At 53.3% G+C, this 19,351-nt stretch overlaps 1 protein-coding gene across 2 annotated transcripts in view; it reads right to left on the minus strand.

The window, feature by feature from the left end:
* Window positions 1-19,351, minus strand: part of LOC144721359 (plasma membrane calcium-transporting ATPase 2-like) — a 70,225-nt gene that overhangs the window by 9,217 nt on the left and 41,657 nt on the right. For both annotated transcript variants that reach the window (XM_078598922.1, XM_078598923.1), the window contains exons 12-23: window positions 17,216-17,338; window positions 16,682-16,801; window positions 15,782-16,023; window positions 14,231-14,465; window positions 13,253-13,432; window positions 10,455-10,542; window positions 9,701-9,807; window positions 6,497-6,688; window positions 5,573-5,786; window positions 3,000-3,211; window positions 1,905-2,012; window positions 990-1,178 (exon numbers count right to left, since the gene is read on the minus strand). In XM_078598922.1, the coding sequence (XP_078455048.1) occupies window positions 990-1,178; window positions 1,905-2,012; window positions 3,000-3,211; window positions 5,573-5,786; window positions 6,497-6,688; window positions 9,701-9,807; window positions 10,455-10,542; window positions 13,253-13,432; window positions 14,231-14,465; window positions 15,782-16,023; window positions 16,682-16,801; window positions 17,216-17,338 (2,010 nt within the window). The remainder of the gene's footprint in view (window positions 1-989; window positions 1,179-1,904; window positions 2,013-2,999; window positions 3,212-5,572; window positions 5,787-6,496; window positions 6,689-9,700; window positions 9,808-10,454; window positions 10,543-13,252; window positions 13,433-14,230; window positions 14,466-15,781; window positions 16,024-16,681; window positions 16,802-17,215; window positions 17,339-19,351) is intronic.

A 19,351-nucleotide genomic window follows, 5' to 3' on the forward strand; every position in this document is an offset into this window, starting at 1 on the left:
GTGCTAATCCGAGGTGCAGGGGAAGGACAACAAACAAACGTTACTGACAGCTCGATTGGTTTGAGCAAGCATCGGCCAGAACTTTGGATTGCATATTTCTTCTCGAATAGCCCTTATTCGATTATTGAATACAAACACGCACGTACGTATAAACGAATTAATTGGCTGAAAACACCTTGATATATAGAGGACATCAGAGCTTGGACAATTGCTGCCTTCCAACTCGGCTGTGGTTCCCCAGCGATTGTGAGATGCAATTTGCAAGAACGACGACGCTGCTATGTATACAACATAACGTTATTATTCGTAATTATCATCACGCAGATCAGAAGACACGAGCAATTTATCGAGTATAAGAAATAATACGCAGCCAAAGCAACGTTTTAAATGCATTCATCCTCGAAAAAACCCATTAACGTGCGAAGGATGGCTATTGATGGCGCTGCTTGACCATTAGGCCTTCTGAATGGCTCACAAGCTCTTCGCTCGTGCCATTAATTTTTGCCGGTCCCCTCAGGTCAACCATACGTCCCGTCTCACCGAGACAACTCGGGCCGAGCGTTGCCACCTCCGAGGTACAAAAAGCCGGGGTGCATCGTGGGAAGACGAATACCGCAATAACGCCGCAGTAAGATAGAACCGCACGTCAGGCGGTTCATTATCACGCAACTGACCAAAAACTGCGACTTTTAACGTCCCGGGAAGACTTACAGGTTTGCCAGGACGGCAGCTTGCCTCAACGAGAGAACGGTTCCTGGGAAAACGCATTGGGATCCTAGGATGGAATGCGCATTATAAATTTGAATTATTATTGAATCATTATAAAACCAGGACAGGTGGCAACCCTAGCACTGATCCGTTCCAGCCACGCCATCGCAAAGGCCCGACGTCTATTCCGCCGGCGGACGGCGGAAACGCGAGCACCGGGGAGGGGGCGGGCGGTTACGTCGGCGACGCCGTATCGGCGAGGCCGCGAGCGACGCACGCACCTGTGTCTTGATGCGGTTCGTGCTGCGGAACCACAGGATCTGGCCACGCCTCAGCTCCTGCTCGGCCTGGTCCATCTCCTCCTGCTCCTGCTCACGCGTCGGCCCGGCCCAGCCCGTCTCGTCCGGCTCGTCGCCCGTGGCCGCCCGCTTCAGCGACGGCAGCCGGCAGCTCGGGATGGTCGCGATGACCTGCGGGCGTTCGTACGTTTGTTACGTACGGCGCGGAAGTTGTACCCGGCGAGTGCCATCTTACCCGTTGGGGCGCCGCGGGTGGCGAGATGTTAACAACCTCGCCTGGTATGCCGGAGATCGTAGGTGCGATCCCGGCCCTGATGCCCGTATATTTGGAGTTTGCGTGTCTCTCTCTCTCTCTCCCCGTGGTCGCGTCGGTGTTTCTTCAGGTCCTCCGTTTTTTCTCTCCACAATTAGAATGAACGTGCGTTTCGAGTATTTGGCTGCTATACATTTCCAAATGTTAAGCCACTTCGTTGACCTATCATTTGTGGCTAGGTTGCTTTTTAAAAAGAGCTATATAGCTCAGTGGGCCTTTTCTTGGTAAAACAAAAAAATAGTATAAATTTTCTTTAGTTTCAGCTGTCATATCTATTCCACGCCGTTATGCTCTTGTCAATGTGCCGTGTTAAACAAATATCGTGATGTCATACCGTATTCTGATGTTGTACCGGCCCTGTGTCATCGTTTCATCATAGCTGTCCGTCTATATGCATGTTGAACTTCTTTTGCACCATACACAGCCAACCGTGCTAACCGTGCTCATCACGTGATGTCACGGCTGTCGGCGATGTTGCGCCTGTGATGTGACGTTAACCCTGTCGTGCGCCATCACAGGCGCCGCGTGCCGCGGGAGAGAACCCGTTCCGCCATAGCTGCTTTGACGGCGCACGGCCGTTATACCTGTCCCCACAGCAGCTCTCCGACTCCCAGGAAGATGCACCACAGCCACTGCTCCAGGCTGAGGCTGGCGCAGCTGAAGGGCTTCCCTCCGAACTGGATGATGAAGACCTTCGCCCATTGAGGCCACACGGCACACACACATTGCAGGCAAGGGTTAAGAGGTGGTCACGCAGGGACACGGCCAGGCAGAAGACGCACAATCAGCAGAGAGGCTGCATACACTCTGCTGCCCCCCCCCCCCCCCTTGGCTGGAGCTCTCTCTGGGCACACAATAAAGTTAAACTTTCACTCTTTTCATCCACCGAATCTACCTGCTCTCAACAGTACCTACTTTCGAGACAATAAGATTTTGTGGTTTATCAAGATTTTTTAAACATTGCCCCCAACATATGTGCACAAATGTTTACACTCCGCCAAACAATGTTTAACGATTTATTTGCATTTACCCGAGATAGTTTGTTGCAATAGAAACCGAAAAGCTCAATGGGCTCCCACCTGGTTACAAAGGGAAACGCCTACCATGGCAATGCTCTAGCGGTGGAAATAATAATATTAACCAGGGCTTAATATACCACTTGATATTTTCCAGGTTGCTAGAGGACTGAGTAGGTGGCACGTGACCAGTAGTCACCTATATCGCGAGCGGTATACTGGATGTACGTATGTATGTTGAACTTCTTTCGCACCGTACGTAGCCAACCGGGAAAGGACAACAAACTTAAAACCAAAAAGCGGTTCTGAAGAAATGAGTTTTCAATCTAGATTTAAAAGTGCATAGCTCCAGAGGCTTCCTAATATCAGAAGGAAGTGGGTTCCCGACGGCCGCAGACGTGCATCTGAATGCGCGCGATGTAGTGTGCCGGTGCGTGTACCGTAAGCGGGGCGCGGTAATATTGTCGAAGTTGCTGGTGAACAACTGGAGTAGGTATCACGTGACTCATACTCACAGGCAAAGCAAGAGGTGTGCTGCATGACGCGGGGTGCCGGGTGTGAACATTACCACTGTCCGGGAACAGGCTCTGGTAATAACAATAACCTGGAGCAAAGTCCCACAGCAACCTCGCACAGAGCCCGCTCACCCCGCCCGCCGCTCACCTGCACGACGAAGGTGCCCACGATGATGATGCAGAAGATGGGGTTGCGGAAGATGCCGTCGAAGACGTTGCGCTCCCCGTGGATCTTGCGCGCGTTGATCTCGTTGAAGAGCTGCATCATGACGAAGGTGTTGAACACCACGGTGTAGTGCTCCGAGGGCGGCGCGTGCAGCGGAGCGTGCCGCCCACTGTCCACGTCCAGCACCATCTCGCCTGCGCGCGTGCAAGCGCCGTCGTCACCGCCGTCGTTACCATCGCCAATGTCACCACCGTTGTCATCATCGCGACAACCGTCATCGCCACCGTTACCATCATCGCAACTGACGTCATCGCCACCGTTACCATCATCGCGACAACCGACACCGCCACCGTCACCGCCGTCGCCAACATCGGCACCGTTAGCACCATTGTCATCACCACCATCATCACCACCACAATCTGTTTCCATCTGTGTGGCCCCCCTCGTGTGCTTGGATTTTCTCCGGGTGCTCCGGTTTCTTCCATCACGTATAGCAATTATAAACACTCATCGCTAATTGGGTGAAAACATTTTTTTTTAAATATGAACAAAAAAAAACGAATGTAGCAGGAGCAGCACCCTCCTGAGAAAGAGCCCTATGACCCGAGGTGTGGCGCTCCTGGAAAAATACAGGGTCCTTAAAAAACATGTTAACACTTACATGGCACTATCGTTTTTAATGTATAAAGAACGGATAATACACTGTAACATGATAACAAATGTAATGTTAATCGCTTCAAAAACTCAAAGAGTCTCCACTTGTTCGCCATCATTGTCAACGCGTGCCTGGAATCTTCTCCAGGTGGTCTCCAGTGCCTGGGGGCAGCACATTTCTCGTGGTATTGTTGCAAATTCTCAGAAGTGTTAACATTTTTTCGAAGCGCCCTGTATAATGAGAGTAAAAAAAATCAATGAATTCCACGGTCGTAGTTTCAGAGGCCACGCTGCTGGCAGCAGTAAAAGACTTCACGGCCGTCGAGCGCTGACAAATAGCAGCTGCCACGCGAATCGTGAATGGTGGCGGCACTAAAATGTCCTCCGGCATCCGTCTCGAAGCAGCAATAGCAGTGGCGAGATGTTAACGACCTCGCCTGGTCTACAGGAGGTCGTGTGTGCGATCCCGACCCTGATGCCTGCTGTACATTTGGAGTTTGCATGTTCGTTGAGCTTCTGAAAAAGAGCTATATAGCTCAGTGGGCCTTACCTGGTGAAATAAAATATAAATAAAAGAGAGAGTGAGGATGCGTGAGTGCATGAATCATAAGCACTGTCATGGGGATGGAGGGGGGGGGGGCTAAGGCCCCCTCCCACAACTTGGCAGTTAAATTTATCCCTCTCACTGAAAATACACAGGGGACAATTTGCCCTGAGACTAATGGTCGTGAATGGACGTGTTCATGCTGAAATAAAAGCGATGGATAACGATCATTTACAGTCTTTTGTCAATCTGCTGTTCACTGAAGGCTGCGGTGCCTCGGTCGGTGTGGCGGGCTGTTTGCGCCTTCTTCACCACGCCTTGGTGGAGCTGGTTTAGATGTTTGCTCTGACGGGTGATGTGTGGGGGGGAGGGAGCAGTTTGTCTGCGATGATTGATCGCCGCCGCCTGAGCTTTCTCTCAAGCACGAGCAAGACGAGCGATACGGACGGACACGCGGCCCCGCCTAAGAGATCCGCTCTCTCCGCCGATCCCCCCCACAATCCCTCACGCTTTCTGCCTCCCCCCCCCCCCAGAAAAGAAGTCGTTCATCCCCCCCCCCACCACCACATTTTACAAGTGTCAACGCAGACGCTACCAACAGACGTGAAAATTAGCTCCGGTGTTAATTTAGTCAGCATCAAAGCCATTTTAGTCAAATCTTACTTTTAGTCAAATCTTACTTTTAGTCTGTGGATTTCACATCTTCGTTAATTTAAATGCAGGGTGCTTCAAAAACATGTTAACACTTCTGAGAATTTGCAGCAATACCACCTGGAGAAGATTCCAGGCACGTGTTGACAATGATGGCGAACAAGTGGAGACTCTTTGACTTTTTGAAGCCGTTAACATACATTTGTTATCATGTTACAGTGTATTATACATTATTATTCCATGAAAAACGATCGTCCCAAAAAGTGTTAACATTTTTTGTATGCACCCTGTAATGCTGACGAAATGAGCACTGCCTCCAGTGTTAATTTAGCCAGCATTTAATGACTAAATCAAATTCCATAGAGTGAGGTTCCGCTGGTTGCCGACAATCAGACTTAAGACTCAAAATTCTCAGATGCTGACCGACTGAACGGAGCGCGGAACTAAATTTCGCGTCAAGATTCTAACGGTCGACAGAATCAGCGGTGTACAAGCTGGGAAGTCTGCGAAACAAAATAATAAAAACATTTTTTAACAGGAATGAATTTCGCAAATGGACAAAGGTTCGTGTTTGTCTTGCGTGGAGAGCACCAGCAAGGTGGGTTCCACTCCATCAGCCGAGCCCAGGAGACGACCCGCGCGTGTTTTTAAAATTAAACTCTGCCGACCGGGTTACCGACGTTCCCACGCCCGGACGAGGAATCACCGGCGAAGAGCAGCGTGAAGATGACGGTGAGCTGGTAGACGGCGTGGCCCAGGATGTTCTTGGTCATGGTGCGCGACACGAGCGCCTTGTTGCGCCCGTACGGCCGGCGCAGCAGCAGCGCCTCGGTGGGCGGCTCCGTGGCAAGCGCCAGCGACGCCAGCGTGTCCATGATGAGGTTCACCCACAGCATCTGCACGGCCTTGAGCGGCGAATCCTACGCACGGGCCCAACGGCAGCATCACTCGCTGGCCCGCCGCGCGGACGCGGCCACAAGCCGCTCGTGATCCGAGTGTCGGCCCCGGGGTGAGGCCGCTCGTGGGGGAAGTTGTTCTCTCAAGCGCTTGCCACGCAACCGCTGCAGGCATCCTCAACCCACGAAGATGCCCGCGGTAATTGTGGGTGGCGAAAAAAGGGCTTGCCCATGTCTCTCTCCGTGTCGCCATGCCCGTCTCTGGGTCCTCTTCTCCGACACACTGTTGTGGGCATCTGCAATTTTTGAAGACGCCTACAGTGCTGTGTGTCGTTAGCTCGGGAGAAGAAATGCTCAACACGCGGCTTAGCCCAGACGACCACAATCTACATGGGGCACTGTGCGTACGGAGCTGGGGGTGCGGGAGAGGGGATCTAGAGACGGATGTGAAGAGCGACGTGGGAGAGGCACCGAGAGACGTGGAGCCGGACAGAGAGGGACAGTCAGAAAGATGCACGGAGAGAAACGTCGGAATACACGGCGAGTGAAGTGTCCATTGAAAGTCGAAGTGACACGAATACAAATACGGACACAAAGAGTGAGACGCAGAGACAGGCGTGCGCTGAGAGATACGTGGATGCATACAGACACGCAAAGAGACACGGGAGAGAGACAGAGGGACACACGGAGACAAACTCGGGAGGGAGAGAGAGGGACTCTCGCTGCTGCGGTACCTGCGTGATGCAGGCCCCCGTGAAGGCGACGATGACGGCCACCACGTTGACCGTGAGCTGGAACTGCAGGAACTTGGAGATGCTGTCGTAGACGTTGCGCCCCCACATCACCGCCTTCACGATGGAGCTGAAGTTGTCGTCCGTCAGGATGATGTCCGACGCCTCCTTGGCGACGTCGGTGCCCGCGATGCCCTGATGAGCACAGACGGGGGAGCGTCACCCCCCCCCCCAGTATGTTTCTGCGCTCGGTGTTCGCTATCACACGCAGGCTATCACACGCAGGCTATCACAATGGTGCTATGCTTGACAGATTTCGTGTAGTGTGTCAGTAGCGGACGATGCAGCGATGTGGCATTTACCCACTTAAGTAAGTGTGTATGCACGTTCAACTTCTTTTGCACCGTACGTAGCCAACCGTGCTAATCGGAGGTGTGGGGGAAAGACAACAAGCTGAATTCTAAAAGCAGTTCGAAAGAGTTTTCAATCTATATTGAGAAGTGCATCGCTCCAGTGGCTTCCTAATATTGGACGGAGGAGCGTTCCAGACGGCCGCAGAGTAATTGGCAGGTGAAGTTAAACGTTCTGGCAAATGTGAAACCGCGTGCGGCCATCTCTCTTTATTTTCAAATGATGTCACAGGATCCGTAGCGTCCTCTGGGAAGCATCGCACCCTGCACGCGCGTGTGTTCGGGTGACACCCCCGTAGTGAATACAACCCCGCTGGGGGTGAAACAGGCAGAAGTGAGATGTTAACTCCCTCGCCTGATATACAAGAGGTCGTGGGTTCGATCCCGACCCTGACGCCTGTATATTTGGAGTTTGCGTGTCTCTCTCCCCGTGGTCGCGTGGATTTTTGTCCGGATCCTCCGATTTCCCCCCCCACGTTTAGAATCAACATCACGCGTTTAGAGTCCCGTCAGGTCTCAGAGTCCGCGGACCCGCTCATACGCAACCGATCCCGATTTGCACTTTGTGCGACTCGGTACTTTCGCTGCATGCACAGGGCGGGAAGCGAGGAGTCAAATCTCCCCCCTCGCCATCATGAGCACGTGGGTTAATCATATAGTGTTAATAATCATATCGTGCTCATAATATATAGTGTAAATAATATATCGTGTTAATAATATAGTGTTCATAATATAGTGTCAATAATATATCGTGTTCTATCTGACCTGGATGCTACCGATGTTTAGTGAATCATTTACTGTACAATGCTGTACTTTCTTAAACATGCATGTACATTTAGATACATTTTATAAACACTCTTACATTGTATATCTACACTCGTAGAGATGAACCCAGCTCACGCGGCTGTACACAGAACCTAACCCCCGCGTACTCTGAGGCTTTGCTGTGTTTGGCTGCTATGAATGTCCACGTGACGAGCCACATTGCTGGGCTGTCATTTGTGGCCAGGTCGCTTCTGAAAAAGAGCCGCGCAGTTTAGCGGGGCCTTCCCCATTAACAAAACAATCACCAAAATCTCACCCGACATGCCTCATAGGGCAGCCTATGAGTCAGCGGGCAGCGTGGGGCAGGGTATGGGGTGGGCAGGGCAGCACTTGGCCATAGCAGGGCAGGGTGAGGGCAGTGATAAAATAATATTTATACCCCAGTCCAAGAGAACATGAATAACCAGGTCTGCATAAAACAATGTCTGGAGCAACTGGTAACAGGACAGCTGGCAGAACGAAGGGCAAACTGAGTCAGCTGTGTGTGTATATACAGTGTATATATACAGTGTATATACACACGTACAACTGGTTTATTTTGAGTCCCGTATGTGCTGCTTCTGTAGCTCCCGAGGCCTTGTCTACAAATGTTTTCGTACACGTGTAGAATTTCTGAACAGTTTTCGGGCCCTCGCCAATCTACGCCGCGACGGCTACGGGGGTTGTTTGACCGTACTTCACCGCACCCCGCACGCCAGTGTGGGTTTGCAAAGGAGGGAGCGGGGGGGGGACAACCCAGGACCGGTCCAGACATCACTCACCCTCCTGCCCACCCCCCTACGTTCGCTGGAGCGGGGAATCGAACCAAGGTCGTTGGGGTCACGATGCGGTGCATGAACTGCCGTGCCACAGATCCTCCCGTGCCACAGATCCTCCCGTGCCACAGATCCTCCCGTGTGAGCGTGTGGGTAGCGTCGCGGTCAGCGTCGCGGTCAGCGCGATGAACCCGATGACCCGGGTTCGATTCTCCGCTCACGGCCAACACCGGTGACGATTATCTGAACCGGTCCTGGGCCTCCTCTAGGTCGACTCAGCCTCAAATTCGCTGTAACGTTATTTAAAAACAGGAGGGTCTCTCTACAAATCTGTCTGTCGCCTGATGATGTCGGCTGTAATTACTGGCGAAACGTCGTACTCGAATTGTAAATGTTGTGGGTTTGCTCTCCAACACACCGGTGTGCTGTACTAGTAGCGAATTGGCACGTTCTGTTTACGTGACAACCCTTACTAGTTGGCTGTGTCGGGTGGTGGCGGGTTTAACGACACATTTATATTCACGCGATCTAACCCCAAAAATATTGGTCGCGAAACCGGACGTTGTTGAAGCAAAGAAATCCTCGCCGCGTTCACGGGACTTGTTCGGGAAGGACCTGCTCCATTGGGATGCGTGGCCAATTCCATTTTCAGGAGCGTCTTCCACGTGGGTGTTTAGCATGGAAGAGTAGGCCAAGTATCCTCTGGAGGGGGCTGTCTCTTTCACTTGTCAGCAGTGACCCGAGAGAGTAATTTCAGGGCTCTACCGTTACCCGTACATGTGGGAGGAGGTCGGAGGGTTTAATCCTCAATTGTCCACGAAGGCATAGGTCCAGCAACCCACTTTTTGTTTTTCCATCTCATGGCCACCTCGCAGCCCAGCGGTGCTCGGAAATAACCACCGTATAATCCGTGACGGCTTCATTAGAACACTCTCTACAATCCACTTTTGATAGTTTGTGCATCCTCTCCCCATAGGTGGCTGCAGTATGAACTTAAGAGATGATTATTTTCATCCACTTAATCCGCCTACTCTCAACCAAAGCCGACTTTCTGCTTAATGAGATGTTGGCGGCTTACGGGCGGTGTCCAAGATAGATTATGTGCGAAGCCCTCTAACCTGCCAGCCTGCGAGATGGCCAGGATATGACAGCACAACAAGCGGGTGTCATGAACCCGTCCCTGCCAAAGACTCTGAAACCCTTCGCTCATAGCCCACCATGGCGAATCCAACGTCGGCCTTCTTGAGGGCCGGCCCGTCGTTCGTCCCATCCCCCGTCACGGCCACCACTTGCCGCTGCACCCCGAAGTTGCTGTCGATGATCCCTGCGGGGAGCCGGGGGGCGGCAGGGAAAGGATTGACGGGGGGGGGGGGGGGGGCGATACGAGGGTTGGGCGTTGAGAGACGAGCGGGCGCATCGTGGCACGGCACACTGACTGGGGGTGGGGGGGGGTAGCTGAGAGTGGCGAGAGGCGCGAGAAATGCTCGCCGAGTTGATAATTGGATGCTTGGAACGCTACCACCGTAGGCGGCGAGAGAGTGGAGGAATAAGGAATACCTCGCGTGTGCCGTACACTGACTCAACGTGCGCGTGTGTGCGGGGTGTGCGCTGTGTGATGCTATGTGCGGTGTGGGGTCTGCTATGCGGTGTGGGGTGCTGTGTGTGGTGTGCAGTGTGCGGTGTGGGGTGCGTGGTGCGGTGTGTGATGTGGGGTGCGGTGTAGGGTGCTGTGTGTGATGTGTGGTGTGCAGTGTGTGATGTGGTGTCTGGTGTGTGGTGTGCGGTATGTGATGTGGGGTATGGTGTGTGGTGTGCGGTGTGTGATGTGGGGTATGGTGTGTGGTGTGCGGTGTGGCATGTGGGGTATGGTGTGTGGTGTGCGGTGTGTGATGTGGGGTATGGTGTGTGATGTGCGGTGTGTGAAGTGGGGTCTGGTGTGCGGTCTGGGGCGTGCGGGGTGCGGTGCTGTACCCTTGACGAGCGTGTGTTTGTCTGTGGGCGAGGAGCGCGCCAGCACGCGCAGGTTGGGCCACACGCGGTCCAGACGCTCCTGCTCGATCTGGGGAGTGAGTGAACGGGCGGCACGGAGGACAAGGTTCAACCACTGCCGTACGCCACTTTGGCTTTTTGGCATCTCACAGCCAGGGGTGGGGAATTCTTAACACGGTGGAGGCTTTTCGTGACCACAAATTACGATTCATAAATCTATTTTTGAATTAGATCGCTGTGTAGGTAAAGTCGTCACTTGCATCAAACGTGCCAATGTATCACTGCTCCAGAAATCTGATTTCTGGCAACTTCCTGATGACGCTGCCCGTAACGACCAGCGGAATGTCGTATGAAATTCTAAAAGTCGTGAATTTCTCTCCAACAACAACAACGACATACCGGTGGTGCGCTGCTAAAGCAGGAATCCAGTGGCACGCTGTGTTCACGTGACGACGTTTTTAATCGGCTGTTTTGGGTGGAGGAGTTGTGGGGTAACGACAGCCCATTGGTTGGCTACAGCCTCTGACGTCAATCCAAACGGCCCGCGACCACGAGGACTGCCACCTGTCCAGGTGATCCGTGGGTCATCCTGTTCTTGAGGTGGCTATCCTGGGTTCGATCCCGACCTGACGCCTGCATATTTGGAGTTTGCGTGTCTCTCTCTCCGTGCTCACGTGGATTTTGCTCCGGATCCTCCGGTTTTTCCTTCCACATTGAGAAACACGCTTTGAGAGTATTTGGCTGCTATAAATGTCCACGCAATAAGCTACCTCATTGGGCTGTCATTTGTGGCCAGGTTGCTTCTGAAAAACAGCTAACCGGGTAAAATAAAAAAAATAGTTTCTAGTTTAAATATGTTCCTAGCTTACAAGTCCCGTTCTATTTTATCAGTTGTGTAATAACACACCGATTAAGACAACGCATTTACTTGTGGTGCTCCCCCCCTTCCGGTATTATGAGATATTCTTATAACGACCCTACGTCCCGATTGTTTGTACCTCATGTGGAAACCCGAGCGGCCCACCCACTTGTTTAGGGCCCTCGAATCACGTTCATCCATCACTGCACTAATCGACCTGCCAGCAACGCCACGTTTACAATTCGAGCACGTTCAGTCACGAGTGTCACTGCAGTGTCCTCTTGCAGTGACGCACGTGATCGAGGTGTGCGCGTCCACGTGTGGCTGCCCGACAAAGACAATTTTGAGTGCTAATTGGCCCTTAACAAGGCAAAGGCTCCTCGCCCTTGTCGTTAACCAAGAGTCAACCCAAAAGGCAAACAGACCCGAGACCTTCATATCTCCCTCTGCCTATGACTGGCTGCCTCTCTTCATACAAACAACTAAAACAACACCCACTGCTTCTGTGCAGCGCATTGAGATGCGGTGGCATGAAGACGCTGTTTCAATCCGCAATGCGCTGCACTGCATTTCTTGAATCTTCCTTCAAGAGCCTCCTCCGAAGCCTTATTTCAGTTAATCATCCGAGAATCCGTGGGTCAAGGTGGAGAGGCAGCACTGCAGGGAGATGATCTTTACCACTTGGAAATGCCTCATTTACTGCTTGCAAGGCTGCCAGTTCGCGCATGCACACGCTCAAGCACACGCTCATTACGAGAGAAACAAGCAGCCTTATCCGCAGACCATCAATCAACTCAGTGGGCCGCACGCACGCACGCACGCACACACGCACACGCGCACGCACACTCGCGCGCCCACGCAAGCCACGCGCACGCCGACACGCGACCACACAAGTGCGGGCGCTCGTCAACGACGAGGTCTCCGCTTCGCTGTTTGGGCTGCTGGGGTGAGCGCTGTTAATCCGGCGCCTTTCATAGAGCGGCACATTCTAGTTCATTATCCAGCAGAGGCATGCTGAGTGGCAGGGCTCGTTTGCAGAAGGGTCCTGCTGCTGCTGCTGCTGCCACATTGGATTTTTATTCTAAGATGCTTTCAGGCCAATTAATGGTGATTGTTTATTACCCAAGTGCACATGCTTAGGGCTCCCAAAAGTTATCTGTGCCATTGTGCGTGCCTCTGTTTGTCTCCGTCCGTGTCTCCGTGTCTCTCCCTCTCTGTCCGTTCAGCACCATGTCTGCGTCCGTGTCCGTCTCTCTCTCCGTCTCTGTTTCTGTGCGTTTGTGTCTCTCTCCGCATCGCTCCCCGTCCATTGTTAGGGGCCTCTCTTCCCCTAAAACTGCGCAGGTCTCCACCTAGCAGGATCCCAGACGGCTTCATCCATGCAGCACGGTGGTGAGGTGCTATTGTCATGGTCCCTGGTGCAAGGAATGAACGGGGATCCTCCTGTTTAAAGCCCCCCCCTCCCCTCCTTTTAGAGGATTTGTGCCTGAGGCCCTTCAGCCAATTACAGTGTGTCATTGTAGTTGACCTATGCCCTATGCTACTCTATAGGTTAACATGTCAGTCTGTGCGTCTCTATGGAAGTCTATCAATCTCCATGTAGGTCTATGGGTTTCTAAGCAGGTCTGTGTTGCTCTATGTGAATCTAGGGGTCTGTATATTAGTCTGTGGGGTCTCTATATAAATGTAGGGTCTCTATGTTAGTGGGACTGTGGTGCAGCACACAAACCGCTGCGTCACCACTGACTACAGGTGCACGCGTGCACGCTTAGACTCTCACGGAACATATTCTCTGGGGTGGCGGAGGCGGCAGCGTGGGGGGGGGGGGTGGGGTGCGGGGAGCTGCAAAATTTTTTCCAGAGCTCAGCAGAGGACAGCTCCGGCTGCGGTGGAGCCTGGCGCGTGCGACGCTCGCACGCACCTCGCCGTGCTCGTTGCGGATTCGCCGGTTGAACTCCTTCCCCTCCATGCACAGGAAGTCTCCGCCCGCGGGCAGGATGCCGCAGGCCGTGGCGATGGCGCGTGCCGTGTTGATGTTGTCGCCCGTCACCATGCGCACCGTGATGCCCGCTCGCTGGCACCTACGGATCGCCTCCGGGACCTGCGGGGACGGGGGAGAAGGGATTTTGAAGTCGAGACAAAGCGCACGTTCTATTAATCCCCTCCACTGCCTCCCGGTATCAGTCTTAGATAAACTACAATAGAGCCCTCGCCATTGTCAAGATCCTCCACGCACTCTCCTGCCTCTCCACTCTCATCTCACTCCCTTCCACGCACTCTCCTGCCTCTCCTCTCTCATCTCACTCTACTCCCCTCCACGCACTCTCCTGCCTCTCCACTCTCACCTCACTCCCCTCTACGCACTCTCCTACCTCTCCCCTCTCATCTCACTCTACTCCCCTCCACGCACTCTCCTACCTCTCCCCTCTCATCTCACTCTACTCCCCTCCACGCACTCTCCTACCTCTCCCCTCTCATCTCACTCTACTCCCCTCCACGCACTCTCCTACCTCTCCCCTCTCATCTCACTCTACTCCCCTCCACGCACTCTCCTACCTCTCCCCTCTCATCTCACTCTACTCCCCTCCACGCACTCTCCTACCTCTCCCCTCTCATCTCTAACCCGTGGACTGCTGGACCGCGTACATTTTAGTAGAGGGCGACTCTACGAAGCAAGGGTCACTCACGCCAATGCCAGCAACCGTTTTCTGGAAGAACCCAACTTGTGTCTCCCGATTCACCCAAACACCCTTCGCAACGTAAGACCTGTGAACATGAGCGACGTATGTATGTACGTTGAACTTTTTCCGCACCGTACGTAGCCAACCGCGCTAATCGGAGACGTGGACATGAGGCGGCCCCTCCTCGTCCCCCCGACCCCCCCAGAGGGGGCCCTCACCTCGGGCCGCACGGGGTCCTGGATGCCGCAGATGGCGACGCACGTGAGGTCGGCGACCACGTCGCCCTCGCTCTCCCAGTCGGGCGCACCGCCCGGCGGGAAGTCGCGGTACGCCAGGCAGATGGTGCGCAGGCCGTCGTTGGCCATCGGCTCGATGACGCTGCCGTTCACGTCTTCCCGGTCGCGCGCCCCGAACGGGGCCACGGTGCCGTCGCCTCCCAGCATGCGCTTGCACCTGCGTTGGGGGTTGTTGTGTTTTTTCGCTCCGTTAAAGTTTAGGCTTCTCGTGACCGGCGAAACATAGTGGCGGTTGTGGCGGTGGAGGCGGTGGTGGCAGTGGTGGCGGCATTGGAGGTGGTGGCGGTGGAGGCGGTGGTGGCATTGGCGGCGGGGGTAGCGCCGCCCCGGGGGAGGGGGGGGGGGGGTGATGGTATTCTCGAGAGTCGCTCTATTCCTTCATTCCATCGTTCCTTCGTTTGTTTGTTGGGTGGTAATTGCTCGTTACGTGGGCAGAGCTGCGGGCATTTTGTTTATGCGCGAGACCATTTGGCACGCGCTTTGAAGACGTAATGACCCGCGAAAGCTCGTTAAGAAAAATATTAAACGATTACAACGGTGAACCATCTGCCAGGGAGGGGAATGCAATTTGTGCTTATAAACTTGATATTTATTTATAGTGATTTGTTTACCTTTTCTCTATTTTACGCTCCCATTGTTTATCGTACTCTTTGTTGTTGTCACTTGCTGACCCGGGCCCCACTGGACATCTGTGAAAAAGAGCTTCACAGCTCATCGGATTCCTCCAGTCTAAATGATAATTCTGATTCTGATGGGAGGGAGGGAGGGAGAATAACGATGTAACCTCAGAGTCTGTGTTCCAGAGGAGGGTTGGTGGACCACGAGATGGCGGTACAGTGAGTGGGTTTGTGAATCTGTCCGTGCGGAGCACTGAGTGTCATCCCCTCGTATGCACGATGTATGGGAAGAAATGGTTATACATTTTGTTATTATCCATTATGATGATCATAAAGTATGGTGGCATCATACACATTGGCCCTGATGACCATTTGATTTTGACCTCTACTGTATAATACTGTAGATCCATAGCAATCTGTACAGTCGACCCTAATGCAGTGGATAACAAAACCGGCCACACACGTACACAAGAACGCGCGTATATCATCGCAGAAGTGTTTAGTTATTCAAATATGTAAATGGCGAGATTTGGATTGCAAATTTTCATTATTGTTGCCTTTAGGCACATGCGAATAGCGCTCCCAATGTTTAAAGATACAAGTCCTCTCCATATGGTGGGACTCCCAGTGGCAATTGACTGCAAGGTACTGTACCGATGAGTCCTAATGAGGGCCTGCTAAGGCCGCGTTCTCTCAACGCTTCGAGTCGGCGCTAACTAAACGACAACAATGGCCACGCACTCAGTTCTTTCAAACCGGTGGTCTGGGCAAGGCTGGGGAGCTTCAGCACGCGCACTGCCGCAGGCCCCCCGGCGCGCTGACGACTCGCCGCGTGGTGTCGAGCAAATGCACCCACTTCTTGAGCAGGATCTCCGACGCGCCCTTGCTGTAGAGGCGGTATCCTCCCTCGGGCGTGCGGATGACGGTGCTCATGGACTTGCGCGTCGAGTTGAAGGTGTAGACCTTGAACAGCGCCTCCTCGGGTACCTCGTCGCGCACCGGCGCGTACTCCTGGCCCAGCTCCAGCACGAGCCCCAGCAGGGCGCACTCCGTCTTGTTGCCCACTTGCCGGGGCAGGCCGCCCTCCTTCTCCGGCGGCTGTGTGGCAGTGGCGGCAGCGGTGGCGGTGGCGGGGAGTTCGTTTCACGGTTCGTTTACATCGAGCATCGGCTCAGCACTGGGGTTAAGCGGACGCTGTCTCCTAGGTGAGGTACAGTCTGCAGTTGTTTCACAGTTAGGAGGGGTGGGGAGGCCGATGTTGCTACGTGGCTCTACCCAATTAGGTAATTCGCGAGTGATTGACAAGTACAAATTTGGAACGTGACGCCGGCACAAATCCCCTCCTCTGCGTCGAATGACGTCACTTTATCTGCAAAGCAGGCGTTGCATCATACGGTTTGGTTAATTTCACTCTCAGTATTAACCAGGGCGGCCGACCGGCTCGAACCGCAAACCTGTTTAACAAAAGGCCAACGCACTACTGCTCGGGCCTCACACGAACCTGACCCCATTAACCCCCCCCCCTCCAAACCGCCCCCTTCGTCAACCACTGACCAGCGCAGTGAAGTATGATGAAACAACCCGCATGGTCAACATCAATTCGCAAACTGTGCAAATTCCTGCTGTCGTTATTATTAGGAAAAAGATTTACGTCTCAAATTATCAGTAAATCTAACAACGGGCCTCACTCGAGCCTGAACACCCCCCCACCATCACCCATGTCCTCCCTTCCTCCAAGTGGCACGGGGTCACCCACCAGGATCTTGGTGGTGTAGGCCGAGTTGACGGAGATGCCGGTGACCAGGAGGTCCATGACAGGCTCGGGGATGACGTCGGGCCCCGGCACGCGGCGATGGTGCACGCCGCCCACGTACGCCTGCGCCACGGCCACGCGGTTCGGTGGTTGCGGTCAGTGGTTGGCGGTTGGTAGTCAGCGGTTGGTGATTGTGGTTGTGGTGAATTGTGGTTGGTAGCTAGTGGGTGGTGCTCGTGGTCTATTGGGTGGCGATTCACGGTTGGTGGTTTGTGGTAAGCACCGTAGATGTGTCTGTATGTTAAACTTCTTTCCCACCATACATAGTCAACCGCGCTAATCGGAGGTGCGGGGGAAGGGCAACAAACTAACACAAGAAAAGCAGTTTTAAAGAAATTAGTTTTCAACCACTAGTACTAACATCATGCTCGTGGTTGTAGTTCGTGGTTTTGGTCGGTGGATGGAGATTAGTCATTAGCGGTTGGCGGGCAGCGGTTGTCGTTGGAGGTTTGTGGTCGTTCGTGGCGAGCGGCTCACCTGCACCACCGTCATGCGGTTGGTGGTGAGGGTGCCCGTCTTGTCGGAGCAAATGGCCGTGGCGTTGCCCATCGTCTCGCAAGCATCCAGGTGCCGCACCAGATTGTTGTCCTTCATCATTTTCTGCGCATGCCGATTTCGGGGTAGGGAAACGTAAAGTCAGCGCGGAGGTCAGAGACTCGGCTCGGAGGTCAGAGACGCTGAATGGGCAGCGAGCAGATCGATGGTCTGAGCTCGGTCACCAATGACTGCGCAAGAGAAACCTCCGTCGCGGTAAACGTGCTCGCGTATTCCACCCAGCGCTGAGGCTGGCACATCGGTTTGACTGACGAACGCAACGAGCGCTCTGTGCGGAGCGAATAAAAACGTGCTGTGCCCCTCGTGTGGATAACGAGGCCTGGCGAGGTGACTTCACAAGCCGTGAATGCGGTGTCGTGTGCTGGGACACAGGGTGGTGCAACAACGTAAGCCGCAGAGTTCCCAATGCAAATTCCTTCATTGCGTGATAATGCCGACAGCGCAACTGGGAGATAACAGCGAACGCAAAACAATGAAACAAAGAAAACAATGCCCCTGATATTAACATCAAGAGGGATTATGGCATTGAGTACTCGCTGTTACATCTCGTGACAGATGGAGATGTAAAATCTTCATCCTATTAATCACAACAGGAAATAGCACAGTTCGCTAATCGATGTTGACTATGCAGTTTGGTTGATCATACTTCACCACGCTGGTCAGTGCGGGGCGGCTCGGACGTCACTCGCCAGTTACGTGAGCCGCGGCCAGAGTTTGAACAGCAATGGAGAGCCCTTCATCCAGCAGTGGATAGGCAAAGGGATGTCCATCTTAAACATCGATCAATGTAATAAAGACGATCTCGCAAGGGCGGCTCAAGAACACGATAAGCGGGTGCCGAGAACCGTCAGCAGATGCGAACGAGGCGGCGCGAGATGTTTGTGTGAATCCATCTGCCTTCACCAGGGCCGTCTGCGAGACAGCGAGGGTGGGGGGAGTGGGGGGGCCACTTCCCTCACAAATTTCACAGCGACCTCAGCGGTCGAGCGAACCGAGCAGAAGCCAATGGCAGTCAAACCGAACGCGCGAGGCAATAATAACGGTAACGCGGCCGGCTCGGCACGCTCGCGCGCCCGCCCACTCGTGCGTTCGTTCCGCGGCCGACAGCTCCTCTCTGCCCTGACGAGCCAGGGAGGCGATCATTTAAAACCCAACCTTTCTTTCCGTCGCTGTTGGGCAGTATATTTCAGCTCGGTTGTTCGTGGAACGTTGAGCTGAGATGAACGTGTTCTGACAATGTCATATTTTCAGACAAAAACTTTTATCGAAGTTTTACAGTACTTTAAAATGTGGTTTTTTTTCTGATGTACTGTGTGTATATATGTATGTATGTACTATATGTGAGCAGGGTTAGGGTTCCATATATAAATGCGTCTTCCCTCCGCAGCTTGCACCGGCTGCTGGTCCACTTCCGCATGCAATTCAAGGTCGCTTTCCTATCCCACAAAGCACTGCATCGCTTGGCCCCATATCTACCTGCACAACCACATCTCCCTCCAATCCTCAGACACATTCAGTACACTCCGTTCCATGGGAACGGCAATACTTAAGGACCACAACAACAACAACTGCCATTCACCACTAAGTAGCGGTGATGTCACCACGGCGCTTGTATCAGGCTATGCGCACGTTAAGGCCACGTGAAGTGTTGAACTCCCGCTGGCAAGCGGTCACGGGACAGACCCCGGGTGCCGTGGGTTGACTGAGCTGACTGCAGAGTGGCTAACACACAGCACAGTCTCGTATTTACATGCATTGGGGCTATGTAAAAATTGAGTCTATTACTGAATTCGAAAAAAAAAAAATCTTGTTGTTTTAGTTGCTGATCCCTGGCCACGGGAGTCCAGTTTACCATGGAAGTCAAGTTCACCATGGGAATCCAGTTAACCATGGGAGTCAAGTTTACCATGGGAGTCCAGTTTACCATGGGAATCCAGTTTACCATGGGAGTCAAGTTTACCACGGGTTATAATGTGCACTGGTGCCTACTTTAATGAGGGTGATATTGGTATGTAAAATCAAGATTGGTTGATGTAACAAACAGTAAAATAAGGCCAA

The sequence above is a fragment of the Lampetra planeri genome, chromosome 11 (genome assembly GCF_965212315.1).
Source record: "Lampetra planeri chromosome 11, kcLamPlan1.2.h2, whole genome shotgun sequence".
Classification (NCBI taxonomy): Eukaryota; Metazoa; Chordata; class Hyperoartia; order Petromyzontiformes; family Petromyzontidae; genus Lampetra; species Lampetra planeri.